Here is a 22,782-nt window from a genome sequence, read left to right as displayed (position 1 = left end):
TGGCCTAGTGTGCATGAGGCACCATTACAATCCAAGGACAACAAGAGCTTAGTCTCTCTCAGAAATGAATTACAGTCAGGAGCTCCCTCTGAGTTATTCTATTTTGTCTTTGTGTTCTAGCAGTAATGACAAGTGCTCTGTGGCACAGAAATCTCGATTCCTTTCTCTTCTGTAGGATAAGTATTTATTCATGCTAGTCGGATAGGGAATATATATATCTTATTTTTTGCAGGTAATGACATTGGTTTTTTCATTGACTACTATAAATACCAAATGGCCATAAATTTTGGTATTTGCACTTACTTCATTTGATACAAATTATTGGTCCCTCTGTGATCAATGTCATGGCAGAAGGCAGCAGCCACCATGGCAAAGGCTTCTAGATCAGTATAATATTTCTTTATTTTGCCTGTCTGTAAAAGAAAATAGACAATTCTGAGCGTAGGCCTGCCTGAATTTTGTAATAGGGGTTGAAAGGAAAGCTGAATACTGAGTGTAAGTTTAATACCAGCAAACTTACCATTAGCAAAGTAAACATTGTCTGTCCTACATTGAATCCATGTCGCCAGTTGTGGTAAGTGATATCCCGGTAACCCTTTCTGACTGTGTACATCCATCGTGTAAGTACCTGTTATGAATACAAGTGGTTGAGACTGTGCTGTTAACTGAAACAAAACGCTGGAATGTCTTAAAAAAAAAAACAAACCCAAAACACCTATTGTTTTCATCTGTGAAAAGAATTGCTTTCCATTAAATTAAACATGGAAACAGCAAACTGTTTGTATGGATAATTTTTATCCATATTACTAATTCTTTAGTGTAGCACACTTCTATATTGAAGTACCTACAGTCAGCTATTTTTCCGCTATCTTGAAAGAAAAATAAGTAAGACAGAATAAATCAGACCTCTGCTGGAACTTTGAACTTTTCAACAACGTTTATCTCGAAGAACAGCCGTATTCCACAAGTTATCAAGCCGTGCTCTGTAACAGGGAAGTCACTGAAGCGGAATTCATAAAGTTCTAAATCTTTTGGATCAGGTAATTCTTCTCTCTGTTAGGAAAAATCACAACTACAAGAGTTTTTCTGGCAAGAAAAAAGTTGGAATGATCTTTTTCTTTTTTTTTTTTCCTCCTGACTTCACTGGGAACATCACCTAAGGAGAGCATGCTTATTCTATCTTCAAAGGTCTCAAGTTTCAGTACGAAGTAATATGTATTAAGTTATGAAACACACTGATGATCACTGCTGGTTTTCTTCTCAAAGAGAATAGGTAAAAATCTTTCCCAGCTGGTGTTTCTCCCTGCCATGAATTCCAACAAGTTCCTATGCTGAACACCTGAGTGTTTCCATCATTAGGAAGTCCTAGGCCTTGGAGTTTCTCCTACCAGTGATAAAATGTCACGATTCTTCCCCTTTTAGCCTAATCTCAAGGCTGCAGTTAATCTTTTTCGTGGCTAAAATTATTCAGCAAGCCCTACCGTTCTTGGTAAGTGGTATTCTTCTTTGGGATCTTAGGAATAGCAATAGGTACAGGGACCAAAAATAACCTCCTTAGAATAAAATATTGTTTACTTCTTTTAAAAGTAGAAGAAAGTATAAGCACTTAATCATTTTTAAAATAGAAGACATGTTTACATGCTCATCTACGTATAGCCTTGTCTTCTTTTGGAGAGACTATGTAGGCAAGGAAAGATTCCTGTAGATTGTTTTAACCTCTGCAGGGGTGGTGTTTTTTTCTGCTCCATAGCCACCTCCCACAATTAGTCTATCTTTCCCTGCCTCCCATGAAATTCTCTCTTTATATGCGTGGTAGCCTTTTTACACTTAATGGAGAAAGCTGAAAGGATGATTTGGGACATGGAAAGTGGACTGGAAAATCCTGCAAGATCGGATGTAACAATGCACAGTTAATAGTCTGACTGGTTTCAGGTGTCTGTGTTCTGGTTTGCCTGCTTGTGGTAGATTCTTCCCTGCTTGGCTCCTGAATTAAGTCAGTATATGCATTACATAGTCGTTTTTTACTGCTATGGTTGGTGGTGATTCTGTGTGAGCTGTGTCCTTTCTGTAGTTTAAAGCAGCCTGTTCTAAACAGTCCTGACTGCTGATGAAAATGAGAGACCACTTCCGAAACAGTGGCCAGCGTTAAGTGTACGTTCTTTTCCCCACGCACTGGACTTTATAGTGCTGGCTGGATGCCATTCAGGGATTTTTCTCACTCTGAAGGGCAGATAGAGAGCTCAGGCCAGCTCTTCCTTGCACTGAAGACCCTCCAGAAAGCATATACTAAATTCTAAAATTCACAGTATACAAAAGTTAAGAACCTTGTATTAAATTTAATTTGCCTCTTTTGTATATACTGCACGGATGCACATAGAATAGCCTAACTGGTAATAGTAATACTCATAAGCTCTTCCATAATACTTTTCATCTGTACATCTCAAAGCCTGAGGAAAGCAGCATTGTAATTTAAATGATGTGCCCCACTCAAAACAAGAATTAAATCAGGGAAGTCTGATGCAATACAGAACTTAGATTGTATGACTGCAGTGATTCCCTTATGTATGTATTTCAACAAATAAGGCTGAACATGCAACAGCGTTTCCTTCTCACCTAGCAGAATTTTCTGTGTAAATTTACTCTGATCTGAGGTTGAGGTCAAAGTCAAGGAAGCCTGGAGCAGTGGTGTTTTAAGACCTATTACTTTGTGAATCATCAGATCTAGAAACACCTGCTTTATCCCATTAGCTAGTTGGGATTCCAGGCCTTCTAATAGGATAAAGCGTTTCCATGCACCCATGGCACTACAGGAGCTATTAGATCTTTACATTTGTGACATCACAATGTATAGAGAATTCATTTCAATTGCTTTCTGGAGACTAAAAAAAAATCTATACCAGTTTTTTGTTTTGTTTTTTATTTGGAGGGCTGCACTATAATTATGAATTGTTGCTCTGCAAGTGGATAGATTTTAAAATGTTTATCTATTAATTGTTGCAATTTTTCATAGAACTAAAATAGACTTTAAAAGATACGTGAAGCTACAAAGGGTCTGTTGTTTTTTGGGTTCACAGCTTGTAAGCTGTGTGAGCATCTCTTTTGTGGGATCCGGTAAAACTTTAACACCATTGCACTCTGACATGCACTTATACGTGGTCAAAAGTAGTTTAATGAGATCTTCTCATTATGGCTATGTCTACATTAACAAATGTGAGGCAATAAGAGTAAATATGTGGAATGCTTGGTCCTGGGTCTCAGCATCCATGCTATGTGTGTTTTGAGGGTTTCTCTTTGGCCTAGGTCTGTTTTGGTCCTGTGCACTAATTGTCCATTAACAGTGGGAATATAATCAGTGCTTTCCGGGAAAGCATCTTTGTTTTGTTTCAGCCAAAGTAAGCCAGTGCATGTGCTCCAGAGCGGCTCCACGAGCAAAAGCAAAGTGCAGCAAGTGGCCCACATAGGAGCTTTGCTTCAAAAGCGCACTCCGTTTCCAAACTGACATACTAATGCAGCCAAAGGACTGCACACTCTGGAGAAAGAAAGAGTCTCATTTTTGTTTGAATAGTGGCAGAGTTCTAAACGACCAAGTCAAATCTGCTTCGACATTGTGAAGTCTCTGATCGTTGCTTTTGGGCTCCTCCGCCCACGGAAACTCAGGAAAATTAATCTGAAAGTAAATATCTTCCACTGGACACTCTTGTGTGTGTTCTCTTAAATCAGAGTGAAAGCGTACTTATGTTAATATACCTTCTTTTATTTTCAAAACGAAGTAAAATTAATTATAGCTATTTTAATTCTGAATAGCACTGTCTACATGGCTGTTTAATGCAGTTTAACACTTTAAATACTAATTCGTATCAACTTTTCTGCATATTTCTGGCTAACTAAATGCTGACAGATACTTGGGAAGGAATGTTTCCTTGTAGCTAATAGGGACGACTGCACATGAGAGAAACTAAGAAATTGAAGACATATTATTAAGCTAACTCCATCTGGCTTGTACTCGTCACTGTATTAAACAGGATTTGGCTGCATACAACTTCTGCTACAATGAAGACCCAGTATTATCTGCCACTGGGAGTTCAAATTTTCAATGTAATGACTTACCAGAATCCTGATAAGATCCTTTTCATCACAGTCTTCTATACTCTTTGCATTTAATTTCTCTTTGTATTTCTAAAAATGAAAATTAACGTTAAATTCACTTAACGTGTTTCTGTGCAGCAAATTTCCTACTTCGGTCCTGTGGCTCTGGACAGAAACTCACCAGTATAGATTCAACTTCAGTAGGGGTGGCCTTTGTCTGGTACATGAGCATTTCCTGAGCAATGTCTTTCCTGTTTTCAAGCTTATTCATTTTGTCGTAAGTGTCAGTATTTAAAACAGACCACCCCAGGAACTGTGTGAGAGTCTGGAACAAAGCCAAGAAAAGTGGAGTTGATACCATGACAATAAAGTTAAACTGACAATTTTAACTTTCTTTAAACTCCAGTTTATGGTAATACCCTTTTAAAAGCATCATGTAACTCTACCTGTTAGTGGCATTTGACTTGCATCAGCAGGGCCTCTTAGCACCTTGCTGCTTTTAATGCCACTATATGTCTCAACCTATGTAGTTAAGGGCCCATATTCTCATTTTGTATACAAGAATTTGAGGCTTATGAAGGTTAAGTTAGTTGGGTGGACTTGGATGTGCTATGTATCTTGCTCAGGTGCATGTGATTGGTCTCTGAGCAATCACGATCGCAGCCGTCATGTCCATTGGTAAGCAGTGTGCCATCCTTGCATACCCAATTGTGTTAATTAGGAGATATTGGCTGTCAGTAAAAAAAGTGATTAAAAATATCTGACTTTTTTCCATCATTGGAACATAAGGATCTCTCATTATTTTGCTTTCTAAACCTGAAGATTAAAATTCTGATTCTTAAACTATATAGTTAAGAAGGTAGAAGACTTTTGGTTAGATGTTAACAAAGCCTACTAGAAAAATTTTAGACGTTTTTAAACTGTTTTTTACAATAATTACATTTTGATTAACATACGACTACTTAAAGCCTCTTATCTTATTAAGCTTACTTCAATGATCTGTTCATCATATTCATCAAAAGGTTTTCCATCTTTCCTATTATAAAATGTAGCAACTCCCACAATTTCTTCCTTTTTGTTGACAATAGGCAGTGACAGGACATTTTTGATTTTCCATCCAGTCTCATCCACAGGTCCTTTCTGTAGGAAAGACAAAGAACAGGAAATGTTGCATTTTTCTTTAAAAGTAGTGGTACAGCTATTAAAATAACTAAATGTTAGGTCCTGTGAATCACCAAAAAAAATGAAAATTATATATGTAATCAACTGTATAACTAATTGGTGGAAAGCAAGAGCATATTTTTCTACAATATTTACATCTATTAACATTACTGGCATTACCTGAAATGTGAAATATTCATCTGCTGGTGCATTCATCATGTTACAAATCTGCAGTAAAAAGAAAAGAAAAAGATACATTGTTTAAACGGAATATAACATGCCCCAGGACTTGGCCAGATATTTTAAAAAGGCAAATATATTTTCTAAGGAAAAAATAGTGAGCAACCTAATTAGCTACAGAAATCAAAATTGTTGCTTTAAAATTAAAGTGGTTATTCTGACAGATGTCATTCTGGAGTGCTTATAGCAAACTGCGTCTTGCATGATGTCACACAGTTAAGAAAACTGCTTCTATGCCAATTTAAAATGGCATGGGGATTTATAGAAAGAGATAATTAAGTACTCTGTCAGAAGAACTGCACAAAATAACACTTGTAATTTTTATTTTTGTTGTGAACTTACAAATCCATTTTCAGCAACGTATGTTGGCAATCCACTGGCAAGACACCAGTGATCTGCTGGAGGTGACCTTTAGAGAGAGAATAAAATTAAATGATTTCTACAGATACAGACCTGTTATTCTCTCCCAGCAACACATCTAATTATCACATATTTGCAGGCTGCCAGTGAATACTCACGGAATGACTTTGATTTCTTCTTTTCCATGTAAAATATAGTCAATAATCTTGTAGAAGTTAACTTCCTACATGAAAAGAGGAAAAACATGTAGGTGACCTGTACAACCTCAATGTCAAAATTGAGGTTCATAAAAAGAAAAAATAATATCCTCACTCTTCCATCAGGTGTCTTGGGGCCTTTGTAAGGCTCTGCCTCCCCCAGCCTGATTGGCCATTCATCGTAGAACTCCTGAGAAAGCGATACGTACGCGTTAGCAGAAGAAAACAAAGCAGTGCTGTATTCATAGGTAACCTGAAGTCTGTGGCTAGTAGTTTTATTTTTCCTCCTCCATGGCTGTATTATGGTCACATCTCAGGCAAGGCTAAGCAAATATTGTTAAATACGTTCCAGACAAGAAACACTACCCAGTAAATCGAAGGCTTCTGTGAACCTTATCCCTGGAAGGTTGTACACCTTAATCTTTGTTTTAGAAGGTAGATAACCAGACTGCAGTTCTCTGTTCTTCCCTTCTTCACTTGGAGTTTTTCATGTGAAAAAATGAGTTCAGAATCAACTTTTGTATTTATTGTGGACATATGCTTTGCCATGCTTATATTTCACATGTAATTTGTGTGACTCAGTTGAGTTTTGTATAGATTGTCCTAAAAGGTTAAAAAGCATGGTATCCTTATGTCTTGGAGAAGTACACCAGAAATACCCAGAACAGATGAATTAAGTAATCAGAAGGACTGATTTTATAACTTAAAGTTAGGAGTTAACCCATTTCTAGGAAATAGGTACAACTCTTACCTTCTCTTTAGTCATGTCCAGCAGACCAACAGAGTACCTCTCACAGTTCAGATACATTCGAATAGTATACAGTGCTTTGTGAAACTGCCGTTCTATATCTGTTAGCTCTTCGAATACTTTGTTGGCAGACCACAAAAGCATCTATTTAGAACAAAAGAGAAAGAGGGTAAAAGTTCACAAAGGTAAAATGCATTTTGAATGAAAATATAACCATATGAATCCTAGACATTCCAAGATACGAGAATAAAGTGCATTACTGTAAAAAGGTAAATAGATGATATCCTTATTTCAATAAACTTATGAGAATGTAACATAGTGGAAATAATAACGATTTCAGACAAAAAAAAAAAGTATAATTGTTTACAAATTCTTCTTTACCTGACTTCGTCGGGATTCAATATTGTAGAGATATGATGTATGATGATTTCTTAGGACAAAAGATATAAAATTCAGGTATTTATTAAAGACCTAAAAATGACAATGAACAAAAGCGAGACAAAGTATTAAGCCACGATGTAGATTCATTCAGACTAGTCGTTAAAGTAACAGTTGTGCTCTTATTTAGTGTTTGAAGTTATTACCTCTTCATCCTCTTTTGAGAATGCAGCGGCATTTAGTTTGTTGAGTGCCATCACAACAGCAAGCACCTCTTTGCCCTGCATAATTGGGGTTGCCAACATATTGAGTGTTGTATAACCAGTTTTTTTGTCCAGAAAATCAGAAAAATGGTTATTCTGGGGGGGGAAAAAAAAAGAAACAAACCACAAATGAAACCCACCATAGCCAGTTACCATGCCAAGAGCAAATGATCACTGTATTTATTACTTATGTTCACAACGCTATGAGCACAGTTTCACAGTGCAGTAGATTCGTACTCCTGAAAAGCATTGACTATTTAACCCAGTCTTGCTACATGTACACACTTAACTTAAGCATTAATGATGAATACAGCTCCTGGAACCAAGTTCTGTGCAGGGGTTTATTAGAATGATGACAAATTTAGAGAAATAAAAATTTGAGAAGAGCTAGAATAAAGGAGAGAATAATATGACCTTGTGGCTACCTGATACTGTAATGCATAGACTTGCATGTAAGAGAATTATTTTGTAGCTATGTTAGTATTTACTATTATAATTTAATTATTTCTGTAGCTAGAAGTAATGATATTATGCTATTATGCAATGTTAAAAACTGTATGTAGGATCATTTACAAACAGTCCTGAAGGTATATGGCTGAAAATGCTTCAGAGAGATATCTGCAGTAGATATGCATCTGGCTGAGCCTTGTCCTATTCCTCCTTCTTGACAATTACCTGTTTCGGCAGCTCCCAGCCTGACATGTCCTCCTAGTGAATAGGAGGATGTAGAACAGGGAGGGGTTCAGGGTTGCTTTTGTTGTGGGGTGTGATCTTGTGGGACAGACCATGTAATCAATAAGCCACAACTAACTCTCCAATTGCTTACCCTTGAAACTGAGTGCTGAGGAGGAATTTGGTAAAAGGTATTCTCTTTCTTCATTCTTTTATTTAAAAATTCTTGGGAAGCTAGTTCATCTGTTTCATGGAAAAATGTTTCATTTTTTCGTATCGAAGAAATCCTTGAGACATTTTCTTTGAAATTCTAGTGTTTCCTTTATTTTCAAAAATGGATTTGAAAATTGTCAGGGAAATCTATTTGTCAAGGGTGGTTGTGCTGCTTGTTATTCTGTGAAAATGCGTTTACATTTATCTGAGTTATGAGTTGGGGAATGGAAATCTGTCAACATATGTGTACTCAAAAATGACACAGTTCTTCTAAGCTGCTGAAATCGCCAGAGTCTGTCTTCGGTGGGCCTTTTGCATGCCCTCACAGCTGCCACTTTTTACAAGTCAGTGCACGGACCTCTTCAGAGGGATGAACTCTGTAGTCCTGGACTACAGTCAGTGGACGACTCTCTTTGAATTTCCTTTAAAAGGTCTGCTTCTGGTTTCTCAAGGTGATTAGCTAATGGTATTAAATGAGTACCAAGATATGGTGATTGGGACCTGGTAACCAGGGAAGCTTAGACTGGATTGTAACACCAGAAGCAGCTATGGCAGCTGGCCAGAGGGAGGCAAAACGAGTCATATTTTAAGACCATCCACCCAGAACCAGGATTCCCACGCTTTACCACTCCTCTGCTGCTAGCAAATATTTCTTAACCCACTTGTAAAGTGTCTGACCCCAGCTAATGCATTTCTATTTCCAGAGCTGACACCTACTATGCTGTTAATTACTACATTAGCTTGGGCAGCCAAGATCTATGTGATGGATCTCAAGGCTTCCTCCTTGCTGATGGACTGTATGGTGTTGCGAGATGCCACATAACAGAATTTCTGCTTTTTAAAATATAGAAAATTATACACAAAGCTGCTTCAGGAAAAAAAAACATTTTCTGGGTTGTAAAATCAATCACGAAAAGGCTAGCAAATGCCAGAACTGATTATCTAGTTTTTGAATCTTTCCTCTAATTTTTTTTCCCTTCTTTTCTCTTTAACAATTTTTTTATTGCATGTGTTGAATTTATAGCATATATAATCCTGAGAAGGTAGATTGGATTTTATTCAGAGTTCAGAATGTGTTTTTTTCCCCTTTAGCTCTTGATAATCTTTTGGCAGCTCGTCTCTTTTATTTACATTGTTGAGTCTTAGAAGGAAATCTGAGGAATCTGCATTTCTGGGAAAGGAGTGAAAAACACGGAAGTAACTCTGCAATGTCTTTTCTATATTTACCAGTTGGGCTCTATTACAGAGTATTAATTCTTTTGAGGAGAGCCTGTGTCATCTCCATAAATCGAGTTGAGAAGAATAAAAATAAGCAATATGTTTCCTGTATAGTTCCATGTATCAGGCTGTATTTGGGTCCCTGGAAAATGTAGCTGATTCCAAATACATTGCTTTATATTGTTTGGGTGAGGATAGGATGATTTCTTTTTTTCTGTCAAACTTTCACTGAGTTGCCGTTTTCTCTTTTTCTAGGAGAAAGGTGTAGGGATATCTCAGGAAACAGATATCTAGGAAAAATGCCAGTCAAGTCATCTTTTCTACATGGGAAGCAAGTACTGCCCTGTAGTCTTCTAAACAAATCTGAGGTATTACATAGAAATATTTGAGTTTCTCTGAGATAAATTATCTAGAGACACAATCATTCTGCCTTCGGGGTGTTCTCTGGGGGGCTTCAGTGATATTTTCTGAATCTCTGAGTGTTCCAGCCACTTCAAATAAAGGAAATAGAGAATGTGACCCTGTTTTGTAGCCCCTCTGGCCCATCTACAGCATCTAGCATATGGTGAGGCCCAAGTCTTGTTTTTAGAGCTCTATACGCTGTTTTGAGGGGACAAAAGAAAAATTTCAGACACTCTTGAATAGAGATTCAATGCCTCAAAAGAACTTGTATCACATGAAGTGAACTGAATCAGCAGGACTCAATTGCTGAGTTTTAATTTGTTTAATAACTGCAGGCTGAAGGTAGAAGTAGTGGTGTTTGGGAAGGAGCACTTTGGTCATATGAGTTATGCAGAGGATAGGAAAAAAATTAAAAGAATACAAATCCATGTTAATAAACAAAAGGTTAGTGAACTGCGCCAACCTGAGTTGTGCCTAGATAATGCAGATATAAATACTTTGTTACACACTGCTAGCATCCCCATAATGTATGCAGAAACTTCTATTGCACGTGAGTTGCATATGCAACCAAAAGCTTGCGTGTAGATTTTGACTTTTCATTACTGAATATTTGGCACATAATTGCTGAGGGGTTTGAAGCCTGTATTTCCGATCAAGGTTTTAAAATATGTTTTTCTCAGGAACACAAGCTCCTTTTGATTTCAATGCAAATCACTTTTGCATAATATATGGAGAATCACGGTCATAGACCAATAAGCTAGAGACTTGCTCTGCAGTACCAGAGCCAGAGAAGAACCCTGGTACTCCTATGAAGACCGTTAGTCTATTTGAGCCTGATCTTAAGAATCCAACCATCTTTTAGAGTGATGCTGTGAACTTGCAGTTCCCGGTTAAATCATATAACTGACTTTTAGAGGGAAAGGGGATTTTTGAATAACTACTTAACTCCAGACAACAAATCCAAATCTATTTAATAAGGCAGTCAGACTATACTGTGAGGTATTAATAGCTAGAGGAAAAGATGAAGAGAAGATTGTGTATATGTTCTAAGTGAGCCCACTGCAATATTAGTGCACCTCATTAATTAGTACAATCTTTTGTAATCATACTGTGCTAGAGTGCATGCTGGTCATGCCAGCTAGCAGAATGCATACATGCTGTGGGATGTCTAGGATTGTAGAAAACAGCAGCAGGATGTTATAGAATTGTAATGTATAGGACACTGTCCCCCAGAATTGTCTTCATTGCGTAGGTGTAACTCACTGCTGTATCTTTGTTAGCTTTTTGGTAAATTTAGGCTCTAGGTTCTTATACCCAGATTAACTCCTGTATATTTGTAAGCCTTTCCTTTTAAAGCTAAGGTATATAGCCTTTCACTGTACCACAATCAATTCTGTAGATATTTCATAAGATATATGTCCTAGAATTGCACTAAGCTGACACCAGCATACTGGAATGGAAAATCAAGGCCCCCCCTCCATGCTCATCTTTCTGTTATTGGTGAGAGGATAACTTGAGAGGATTTTGAGGGGTTACTATGGATCTAGCTAGTAGACTTGAAATGCGTAGCTGATTCAGTTTTCTTGGTTTCTACTCCATGATACCAGTTTTATCTTGCTGTAACTTACCAGCATGACTATGCATAAAATTATAAACCTTTTACCAATGAAATTTCAATATAATGCTCTGTGTTTAGGACTTTTGGCCTCAACTTCTCAGTTGCTTTAGGTTCTACGAGCCTAATTTGCATCCTGTAACTACCACTGGAAATTACAAAATCAGAAGTCACTGTTGTGAAAACAATGTGATTATACCTCTCTGAAAGAGGAAAATCAGGCCATCCTTTCCAAAAAATAATTTATTTTATTTTCCTTACTATGGCTGTTACAAATATGAAGTGAACATATATATTTAAAATCCAGCTTGCTTACTGAAACTATCATCACATCTGATTCCGAATTGTAGCTACACAACTGTTTAAGTTCTTGTCCATAATAACGTAAAATAAATATAAAGGAGAAGAAGTCAGGCCCCAGGAAAATACAGGTATTTTGAGAAGAAAACTGATTTTAACAGGTAGACTACATGAGTAACTTTACGAGTGTGCTGATTATTTTTGAAAAAATCAGTGTTACTTTAAGAATTGCTTCTGAAAAGTTCTTACTGCCTGGACTTTCTAGAGGGGGGAACCATCTTGTGTCTTTCTTGTCTCATGGTTCTCCTTTTAGATCTCAGCTCCCTTCTTAGAGTGAGTTCCCTTCTTTTGTTCTTGTTTGGTTTCCTGTAACTATCTTGAAAGGCCTTGTTTCTTTCATGATGAATTCTGTTTCATTTGCTGGCTTTAGATATCCCACAACCTTTTAAGTGAACTGTGAAAAAGAGCTCTGCACAATTTTCTAACCTTTCATAGGCTTTCTCATTAAATATGCCAAACTTAAAAAAACAACGAAGACTATCGTTCTAATGTTCATTCAACCATTCTCTACAGTACGTAATAAAGGAAGTGCATTTCCCCGTTCATAATGTTACCTTAGGATTTGCTACGCTATCCTCCAGAACGCTGAGCTGAGTCTTTAGCATTTCTGATTGGATTAATAGCAAAATGCAGCCTGAGGCAAGTGAGTTTGACACTTTGGGAAACCTCCAGCTTAAACTCAACAGTGTAAATTACTCGGAGTGTAAATTTGATCAGAAGATGGGAAAACTACTGTAAGTGATGAGATAGTTTGACCCGTGTTAATTTGGTTTTCATGGCGCACGCAAGAACCATGTAATTTATACAAATGCAGACCAGAAAAAAAATGGGAGTAGTGTGAAAAGCAGCTCAAGCAAAGTTAATAGGGAACGTGGATCTGTCTTCGTCGTTCAGCCAGTCACGTGGAGGCTTACTGCGCTGGTTCTTTTGAAGCAATAGGAGCAGATCAGCAGCTCAAAGTTGCTAGCACTGAGGTTTCTCACATCTCCAATATATTTGCTTACTTTGGACTGCTTATAAACTGGCCCAGCATCGACAACTCCATTACATGTGTGATTTGAAATGTTAGGAAGTGAAACTTTCTTACAAGCCTTTGCTTCCTTGACTGAGGGCCCCTGCTAGGAAACAGCATGATGTCATTTTATTTGTGTCCCACAGATGATATTAACACCTTGGTCTTTGCATCACTATCATGATTAGTCACATTTGAAACATACTCTACCTTATCACGTATGTTTCCCTGTTAAATTAATTAAAGACATGACAATCATTTCCTTTTTGATCATCCAGAAGCTGGGAAAAGTGTTTGCTGAGACATTATTTCCTTTATCATTGGTGATACCTAATTATCTATCTATTGTGTGATTTTTTTGTGAAGTCCAAGTGGTACTTCACATTTCTTTTGTAAGGTAATGTACAACAGAAACCTTTATGTGAATTTCACTATTCAGCTTTCACAAATCTCGATAATCACTGAGGGACTAAGGGGCCTAAAGTAAGACTTAAGCAGAATTTATATAGCAATGCCTAAACATATCCACAGGCCATCTGCAGGATGCGCAGGATGCTGCATCAAGATGTCAGCATCTTGAAGCCTTAAGTTTCACCAGCAAAGTCTCAGGTTCACCTTAAGTTCTGCAACTGTCCGTGGCCAAACTGCTGCCTTTTTACCAGGGTTACGGGACTCTTCCCTGCACTCAGGTCCTGTCTTCAAAATGGATTTTTCTGTGCTTATCATCCTGCAGGGCCATGTCAGGGTGGTTTACAGAGAATATGCCCAACGTGCAGTCAGGAGGAGAAAGTTTTCCAAGTGGGGCAGCAGCATGGTCCTTGTTTTTATCCTGTCGCACAATGATTAGGAGGAATTCCACTTCAGCTTTTTTTGTTTTAATGTAGAACTTTGTCATGCTTCCCCATTAGCTTCTTGGCTCACCTATAAAATATGGGAGCACTACCTAAATGAATGTAAGTGGATATTTCATCTTCCTCTCCACTATCAGATTACCAGCGGAACTAGTAGAAAAATTAAGGATTGAGACATCTCAGCAAGTGCCTGCCCAGGTACCAGTTCCACCAAAAGTGAATCTCATTTTTCTTGCTTCTTCCACCATAATCCCTTCCCTCTGTCACTTCCAAGGCAGCCAGCTGTGTCATTCATCATCTTTTTCTCTCTTGTGCGTTCCCACTGCTTCATATTTTTGACATGGATTTATCTGAATCCATCAACCTCTTCCTGCCCTGGGAGAGTGTCTGAGATCAATGCCTGGTCTCAGGATCACGGCTAGGTGTTATCACACAGCACATGGACAGCAGTTTGGTGTCCAGCTCTGCTCACTGCTACATGGAAGTGCAAACCACTGAACTGCAAAGACATGCTTCCCTTGGCTCTCTTCTCTTCCCTCTTCAGATAATCTTTAATTTTTTTTACAATTTGGTATAGATTCAAGAAAAGGGATTTAGTGTCTCTTATTTGTCGTTCCAGGCTGACAGCCTCGAGCCAGGGGACCAGCGTTTTCTCCTGAATCTAAAACCCATGCCATTTGAGACAGGCCTGGAATGAAAAGTCTTTCGCACCCCATAATTAAAGAGAAGTAGAGCTCCCCAGAAAAGACTCCTGCAAACTGAGGCTGGCTCAGTTTCCAAAGGAATGATATAGGTGCTTAAAACCTGACAGGTTTAAGATATTTTGTGTCATAGGTTTCCAGTGGTCAGATTATGTGCAGCACTGCTAAGTGCTCTGGCTGCTTTGAATCTGAGGTTGAAGCAACAGCATCTCTCCACGACGCACTGTTGTTTAGGCCCTTCACTGAGGGCTGCACATTGTAGTCCAGGACTTCTCCAAATGAGGGCTTGTTAAGTTCAGCATCTGAACATTTAAGACCCTTCATGGATCTAATATGAAGACATTCACTTCTTTTGAAGTGACTTTTCACCATTTTTATAATTTTATACTCTACTATAACCAGGAATGCTATATTTTGAGTTTCCAATCCTCAGTAAAATCTTTTGTCTTCAGATAGCTCTGATTTAAAAACAGTAATGCATTAATTTAAATATATTTTGGATTAAAGCAAATATAGTCTTTACTATTGGCTCTTACATGCTGAAAATGTGAGATTTAAATTCTCCAGAAGTTGTGCTCCTTGCTTAACTATTTTTTATTTCTTAATTCTATTTAGAAATAATACCTGAAAAAAAAAAAATAAGGTAGTTGTAGTCTATATCATTCTCTTGCCAGTGTTATCAAGTAACATTTAAAGGATTTTTGTTGAACTAATAGGCATATGAGATTTCATGCAGTCTGTTATTTTACTCTGGTATATTTGCATAACATAACTCTGCCAGTCACTGGGAATGATGAGACCAATTATCAAGGCAGTGGTCCTGCCTGGCCTCCTGTTCCTCACTACCATTAAAGACTGGATTAAACACTATTAGCTTTTGCAGTGAACAGATCTCTAATCCTGTGGGGGAGGAAACTGTTCTTGCTACTAAGTTAATTATGGAAGGTCTGTATCTCTTCCTCTGCTTTTCTTTTCTGAAGCATTAGTCAGGATGAGGAGCCTCCTCATGTTTATTGGTACCTTTTCAGGTTAAAAAAAGGAAATAATCCCTAAAGAACTGGCTACCAGGCACTGAAGGTGGAGTCTCATGTTTTCAGAGATTGATTGTTGTGATCTTTCATTACATTCCCTCTTGTTATAAAGGAGTGATAACCGAAGCGTGAAAATGTCTCACTGTGGGTTTGTCAGTGCTGTCATGTACTTAAGACTTTAAAAAAACTATGCTGTTTGAATAAGGTCTGTGTCAACAATAGAAAGTGGTTAGATGACATCTTTCAAGCACCGTAGCCATCTAGAGTTATTTATTGTGCATTTTGTATGCTGACAAGGCAGGAGAGGCCAAATCCCTGTCTGACCTAACTCTGCTTGTCATTTTTTGCTCAACGTCTGGGTAGCAGGCAATCTGGTTTGACTGAAGCACATACAAAATGATTTGAATAATTATCCTTTCAAGAACACGTGGTAAGGTGGGTGAATTTGGACACTTGAATTCTTTGACTAATAGGATGGAAATACCCACAATTTTGAGACATTCATGGTTATTTTTAAAGAACAAACCTTGGTCCCAGAACAGCCTCTGAGAGTTTTGCAATTACCTTATAAAATGTCAGTCTTTTGGAGACTTTTAGTTATCAAATGTGGATTAATGGCGCCGAGGTTTAATTCTGCGTTTTTAAATGTGGACCTAATGGCATAGTTCTTACAGAGTAAATGAATGCTGAAGTAAGAATACAGTGATTAATTTATTTAAATTACCTTAAAATGATTGAATGATAACTAGACAGTTATTCAGCAGACATGGATTAAGTTGTGTGTGCAAAAAGTATACCTGGCAGTATTAGAGAGACAGATAGGTTATAGTTCTTAAACATACTCAAATTACATTTGTTACAACATTTTGAACAAGTCCTATTGCAAGAGCACAATTTTTTAGGCAGCCCCGCTCTGGGCAGGTTTCGCATATAATAATATTAAGCAACAACGCAGGTTCTGATAAAAAGCACATCTCGATCCTCCTGATCTTTGCTCATGTAATCAGCCTTATGAATTTAGAAGGATTATCCTCCAATCTCTCCATTTGGTGGTAAAAGACAGTAAGTCAGATGCTTCTTGTCAGAAGAGCAGTCACTGAAGAAAGCATCTTTGTGGTCAGTTAAAAATCAAACACAATCTTTCTTCTGTTTTTTCTTAAGATTCCTGCTTACATCTGAGATAATTTACTCTGTATTGAAATGTTCTTTTCATATATGTATATGTTTGTTTTTGAGCTTTAACTCTAGCCTGAACCAGGCACTGGTGATCTTGTAATTAGTTTATCTTTATTTCTACCAACTTCTAACATGATAAAATACATTACTTTGCGGCTGCCTCCTGGAAAACATAGATAATTGCAGTGCATAAAGATCTTTATTATTTATATTGAGCTTAGGATCATTGAGGTGGTTTCCATCTCTAAAATGCCCTGGAATTATAAATTGACTATATAGTAAAAGTTAAGAAGCCAGACAGTCTCTAGTATAACTAGCTTTAAACTATTTGAGTATGCAGAGCTTTTCCACATAAGACTAAAAAGAGATGAAGGTGATAATTTGATAATTTAGGGTTAACGCTTTAAAGACATCAATAACCATCGGAATACATTTACTGGTATTTCAGAGTACAGTTTCTAAAGCAGTTCTTATTCATGTATGTTTAATTTCAGTTAGGAGGTTCACATATTTATAATACAAAATTTTATAATAACCCTTATCTGAGCTATAACTAAGGAAGGTGACTTTGAAAATCCAACAGTAGCTTTGAAAACGTCAGAGCAACTTCGATTCATTAATCTTCTTGTACAGATGATTCTGAAGAGAAGCCCTGGATCTAGCGAAACTCAAAATTTGGAGCTATTTTATATCCCAAACCAGACTTGACATGGAACATATATGTTGGGACCATCTTCAAATGGGATCATTCACCTCCTTATAAGGAAAGCTCTCGTTACCAGGGCTGCAAATTAATTACATTGAGAGGTGCTTGTATGGCAGCATGGAACGATAAGGGAGAACACTTGCAAGCCCACGCTGGACAACAGAATAGGAGCCTGTCTTGTCCCATAGAAACACAAGTACTTTTTGGTCTCTATTAATCTAATATTCTCCTCCCTTTAATACAGTAAATTACATTACAGATATTGTGTCAGGATACAGGAAACATCTAACCAGGCTACATAATATGGTTCGACTGGATTTTAAGCATCTTACCTTGTTGCTTTTGTCATGTTTTTGGTCTGTATTTGTCTCCTGTTTGGGATGTTTTTGAGGAATGACTCTGTGCCACAAGCCCTATTCAGGAAGCTGAGTAATTAAATGCACAGAATGGCATTGGAAATTCACCAAGAGAAGTCACTCACACTTACCTTTTTCACATCTGGTATATTAAAAAACTTCTTGGTATGAGCCACCCATCCCACTATTCCGATGTCCAGAGGAAAAACAGCCTCATTGTCTGGATTCACCAAGTTCTCCTCAAAGGTAGAAGTAGGAGTGACATTAAGAAGCCTGGTGGCTACCTCTGGAATACCATTTCGGGCACGGCAAATAAACATGCTACACCGATCAGCTGCCAGCAGCTGTGCCAGCCTCTGCAGGGCCTTGTGCACTGTCTTTTCCATAGTGCCTCCCTCATCCTGGATTTCTGTTAGCAGCTCAAAAAGTATGTTAGACTCCTCCAGACGGGACATGTCCTTGAAGCTGACTCCTTCTTTCACATCTCCAGGGTTCACTTTAAAGACGCTTCCCACCACTTCTGCCCTCATTTTTCGGTCGAAATATTCCTTGGCAAACTGGGGGTTGTTCTCCAAGTATTTTTCAACGGCATCTTTATTCACTTCACCCATTTTTGCTGGATCGTTCTTTGGATTTTTTTTTAGAACTGCATTACCATCAAAGCAGGAGTGGTAGCAAAAAGTCCTCTAACTTGATGCTAGTAAGAAAGCGGTACTTTGTACATGCTGTGTACCTCACAGACATAGTACATTCACCTTCCCCTGTGGCTCTGCAGCCTTCTGAAACTCTTGAGATATGACAGAAGGCACTGGCTTAGTATCTTCTTAGTGTGAGGTCTTGGAGACTTCTAATTAAAGAGATGTCAGGACACTAAACCCCTGATCATTCTTAGCTCATAAATCCTAAGGGAATCATTTTAGCATTTTAAACTAACCAAATAGTTCTTGTAAAATAGACTGATGTGTAGATATGCAAGTTTTCTCCTTCTCACACTATATAAAATTGTAGTATACCTATGAAAGCTTCCATTGAAACTTAATACGAGAAATTCATCTTAGATACTCAGCCCACATAAAACACGTTTGCAGATGTAGTCACGTGTACTTGCGTGAGCTGTTTAAGGGGAGGAAAATGGAATGTTACAGAAAAGAATTAAAATTTCAAATTTTATTTTTCCTTTAAATAGTTGGGAGATCATTGAAATTGGATTATTAAAAGTAAATAACTGCCAAGCTATACATGCATAAAATGAGTGAAATCTCAAAGTCCTTACAAAAGTCTCAGCTGGTCTAGTCATTTACTCGCATGAAGGTGGAGTAACAGCCATGCCTTAGAATTTGCATCAGCACAGCCAAATATGATTTGTATGAAACGTTTTTCAAAAATAGATACGACTAAAGGAAAAAGTAAAATCAGAAAATGACTTGAGTTCAAATTGCAATTTAAAATTTTTACTCATTCAGGAATTTTCAAGTCTTCAGTGAATTTATAATAATTCTCTTATTCTATATTAAGATAGTTGTGCCAAAGTATCAACTTGCAGGTTGGGTCTAGTGTTATTTCATCTATCTTTCTTCTTTAAAAATACCACACATGAACAGAGTTCATGATCTTCATTCCATATCATGACCAAAACAAAAGCACAAATTTCAATAATACTACAAATTAATATAAAGGAGTTTCATCAAAGATGTTATCCAGACAACTTGAATTGCCTATATTCAGCTTTTTCAGCTTATCAGCAATCTGATGTTGTATAGAAATACAGATGCAGGTCAAGAGCTAGTAAAATGTAGTCTATAAGCATGAGTAACTGGACAGGGTCCTCCAAGTAATAGTTTCTTCTGTGCTTTCTTCAGAGAAAGCAGGTGAACTCTACTCTCTTAAGTAATAGGAAAATGGTTATAACAGACAGATACTGGACAAAGAGAATGCTGAAACCGGTTGTGGTTTTCCTGCTGAGTTTCCTGCTGAGAAAAATACATGAGAGATTTCCCATCTATGGAATATATGTATTCCCTGAAATCAAAAATGATAAGATGCTTTCCCTAAGTATTGTCGCTTTGGTTTTATCATGTGAGAGTGTTGGGACCAACTCTCAATTTTGCATACATTGGAAATGGCAACGTTGCTTAGAGTCATTTTTTTCTTTAGAATTTGCCATAGTGGCTACTGTTGACTCAGTTTCTCTGGTGGCAACAGTAGAGGGAGGGTTAACATAGACAGGTTCAGTCAAGGTTTTGACTCCTCTGTAGTCTGTAACTGCTGAAGATAAGTGTAGATGACATAATACTTTAAAAAGTGGGTGGCGATATGGAGCTTTTGATCCTTCTCACGTGAATGAAAAAAAAAATTATGGTGAATGTCGGGGCGGACACCCCAGGCAGATGTGCGTGGGAAGACTGACTGTAAGCTGAGTGCAAACTATGACAACAAATGACCTGGGTTCCCTGGAACAGATACGAGTTCAACTGGCACACTAATAGGGCTGCAATCATCTTTTTTCTGTTTGTAGCATCCACATAGATCAAAGACAGCAGAAAGAGATTGCTGGTATAACAAAAATAGACCATATCCCCCTTAGGAATTCTTAATTAGAAAAGAATAATCACCAATACATAACTTTTATTTGTCTACCAGAAGCCACAGGCATGTCAACACTCATTTTTATCAACACATCTAAAAGAATCAACAGGAGCAACTGGCAGTGATCCTCTCGTGCCTAAAGAAGCAGTCAGCGATCGATCGGTACTGGAAGCCAACTCTGCACATTAGCCTCCCCTCTCGCTCTGACACGTAGCTCTCGTCCCCATGTAAGATGCTAATTTTTGCAAGGCTGCAGTTACAATAAATATTTAGAAATACATATGAAATCAACAGTGTGTGGACATATTCTGGCTTGGTCTCTTTATTCTGGCTGGGCTGCTTTCCTCTTGCAGCCTAATGGGCAGCATAGGACCCTCCCTGTTGGGTGTGTAACACTGAAGCATCTTTGTTACAGGTGTGAGCTGGTGATATGCAATTAATGGCAGGACTGTGCAACTGCAGCACAGCAAGGTGTGTTCACCATTACATGCATGCCCCAGTCACTGTCCCCTGCCCAGTAGGTTTGCAAGGGACTAGTCAGATGAAGAAGCAGACATACTCCTTAGTCCTTAAATTGTTTTTTTTCAGAATTTGATCCATAAGTATGAAAAAATGGAGATTTGAAGTTTATTTTATAGGTATGTATACATAAACTATTTATCTGTGATCATCTTAGGTTTGTAGCTCAATACTTTTCCATATCTTATGCTGCTCTTAAAAAAGAGAATGTTGAAGAGCTGCTCCAGTGAACTTGTGCAAAGAAATAATAATATATTTTCACATTTCTCATTCACTCATATTTTTTTACTCACTTTGAGACTTTCTGTATAGTAATTTCCCTAAAGTAGAAAGGGCTCTTTAAACAGTCTATATCATCTCTAGCTAAAACAGTTTAGAAAATGATTTTATGTATAAGATTTATACACTCATCTTTACTACCTGTGAGAAACCAGCTTTGCCAATGCTGGTTGTTCTTTATATCCTAATTATGTTAGTTCTGTGAAATGGAGCAACCTGTCACTCTACAGAGGCAGAGTAGGTGGAGAGAGCCAACCTAAGAGTTAGAGTTACTCTGTGTGTGTGTGTGTGTTTTAATGCATTTAAGATCTGCTTCATTTGGCACAATTAACAGGCTTATTTAGAGGAAGGGAAATAGCCCTCCAGAGCTCCTTGGGTAGAAGACTCAAAACCAGTTTATAGCAACATATTTTAGTTCTAATCACACCTACTTTTCCTTCTCCTTGTTGAGGCTAAGAACGTGTAATGTTCAGGAGAAATATAGGACGCTAGCATTTGGTAGAACATTCATAAATCTGTTTTCTGTTGTACTCTTTAATATCATACAAATAGCAGTGAATAAGGATGTGAGCTAACTATTTAGCTGTAAATAGTGATTTTAAGAAGTGCCATATTTTGGGCAATGGTGAGTGAGCATTGTTCAGTTTTCAAACTAAGCAAGTTCTTAGCATTAAATACACAATTTTACAGACTTTCACCTCAAAATAATTAATTATAAATTCAAGAGGTCCCGGAACGCCTTCTGATCAGAATTGTTACTATCTTCGTATATGCCATGGCATGATCCAGATATTACACAATAACAGTAGTCTTTATTAGAAAAGCCCTGCATCATGGTTCATGACTGCGTTAGCGACTGTCACTGGTTTCGCTGATGATCTGAACCAAAGACAGCTTCAGTATGAGTTTTTTCACAGCATTCTGGATACTGTTCCTGGAGAGTTTTGTGGAGCTGTTTATATATATTGGAATAAAACTGTATTCTGTATATTAAGTTTCAATCATATTCCTAAAAGTGTAGGTTCAGCATTATATTGTCATTCTGCTTTTAAAAAGTTGTGTTTAACACAATTAAGCAATACACACACACACACACACACTTTAGTTCATCTAGTCCCAAAAGTACTTGTACTACATTTTCTGATTTCTTAAAAGTTAACATTTTTAATAATCCATCTGACAATGTTGTTATCCTGTATGCCCATTTTCTTTTTAATATGCAAGAGCAGGTAAACTACTTATCATGATTCCACTAAATCTCCATCTCCTCTGTTTTTATAGATAGTGAACTGTGCTGTTTGTAGCTTGAGACCACAAGTAACGGTGATGCTTCATTTCGGCACTACTCGAAGGTGATAAACTTTCACTCATGAGGAAGCATTTCAGATGCAGGTGGGTTGCCCTATAATCCTTCTTAAATTATCAACTAAATCGTTATTTCCCTTAATTAAGATTCATTCTTAAAATTGTACTCTTGTTCTGTTAAGTGTTTGTGAGATGACATAGAAAGAAGTATCACAAACCAGTAGAAGTTCTTTATGAAGTCTGTGTTTGGAACACTGCAAAGTTTTCTGTTTTTTTGTTTTTTTAATTGCTATATTAATCATGTTAGGTTTCATCATGAACTCTATTTACATGTTGTTTAATCATGT

The 22,782-nt window shown here is 37.5% G+C and overlaps 1 protein-coding gene across 1 annotated transcript in view; it reads right to left on the bottom strand.

The window, feature by feature from the left end:
* PDE6C (phosphodiesterase 6C) overlaps positions 1–22,782 on the bottom strand; it is a 42,710-nt gene that overhangs the window by 14,722 nt on the left and 5,206 nt on the right. The window contains exons 2-14 of the mRNA XM_068951161.1: positions 7,377–7,529; positions 7,174–7,263; positions 6,796–6,936; positions 6,160–6,234; positions 6,006–6,070; positions 5,830–5,896; positions 5,428–5,475; positions 5,077–5,226; positions 4,268–4,411; positions 4,108–4,176; positions 907–1,053; positions 521–628; positions 304–413 (exon numbers count right to left, since the gene is read on the bottom strand). Coding sequence (XP_068807262.1) covers positions 304–413; positions 521–628; positions 907–1,053; positions 4,108–4,176; positions 4,268–4,411; positions 5,077–5,226; positions 5,428–5,475; positions 5,830–5,896; positions 6,006–6,070; positions 6,160–6,234; positions 6,796–6,936; positions 7,174–7,263; positions 7,377–7,529 — 1,367 coding nt within the window. The remainder of the gene's footprint in view (positions 1–303; positions 414–520; positions 629–906; positions 1,054–4,107; positions 4,177–4,267; positions 4,412–5,076; positions 5,227–5,427; positions 5,476–5,829; positions 5,897–6,005; positions 6,071–6,159; positions 6,235–6,795; positions 6,937–7,173; positions 7,264–7,376; positions 7,530–22,782) is intronic.

Source organism: Struthio camelus, chromosome 7, assembly GCF_040807025.1.
Source record: "Struthio camelus isolate bStrCam1 chromosome 7, bStrCam1.hap1, whole genome shotgun sequence".
Taxonomy (NCBI): Eukaryota; Metazoa; Chordata; class Aves; order Struthioniformes; family Struthionidae; genus Struthio; species Struthio camelus.
This window is presented reverse-complemented; position numbering and strand designations above follow the sequence as displayed.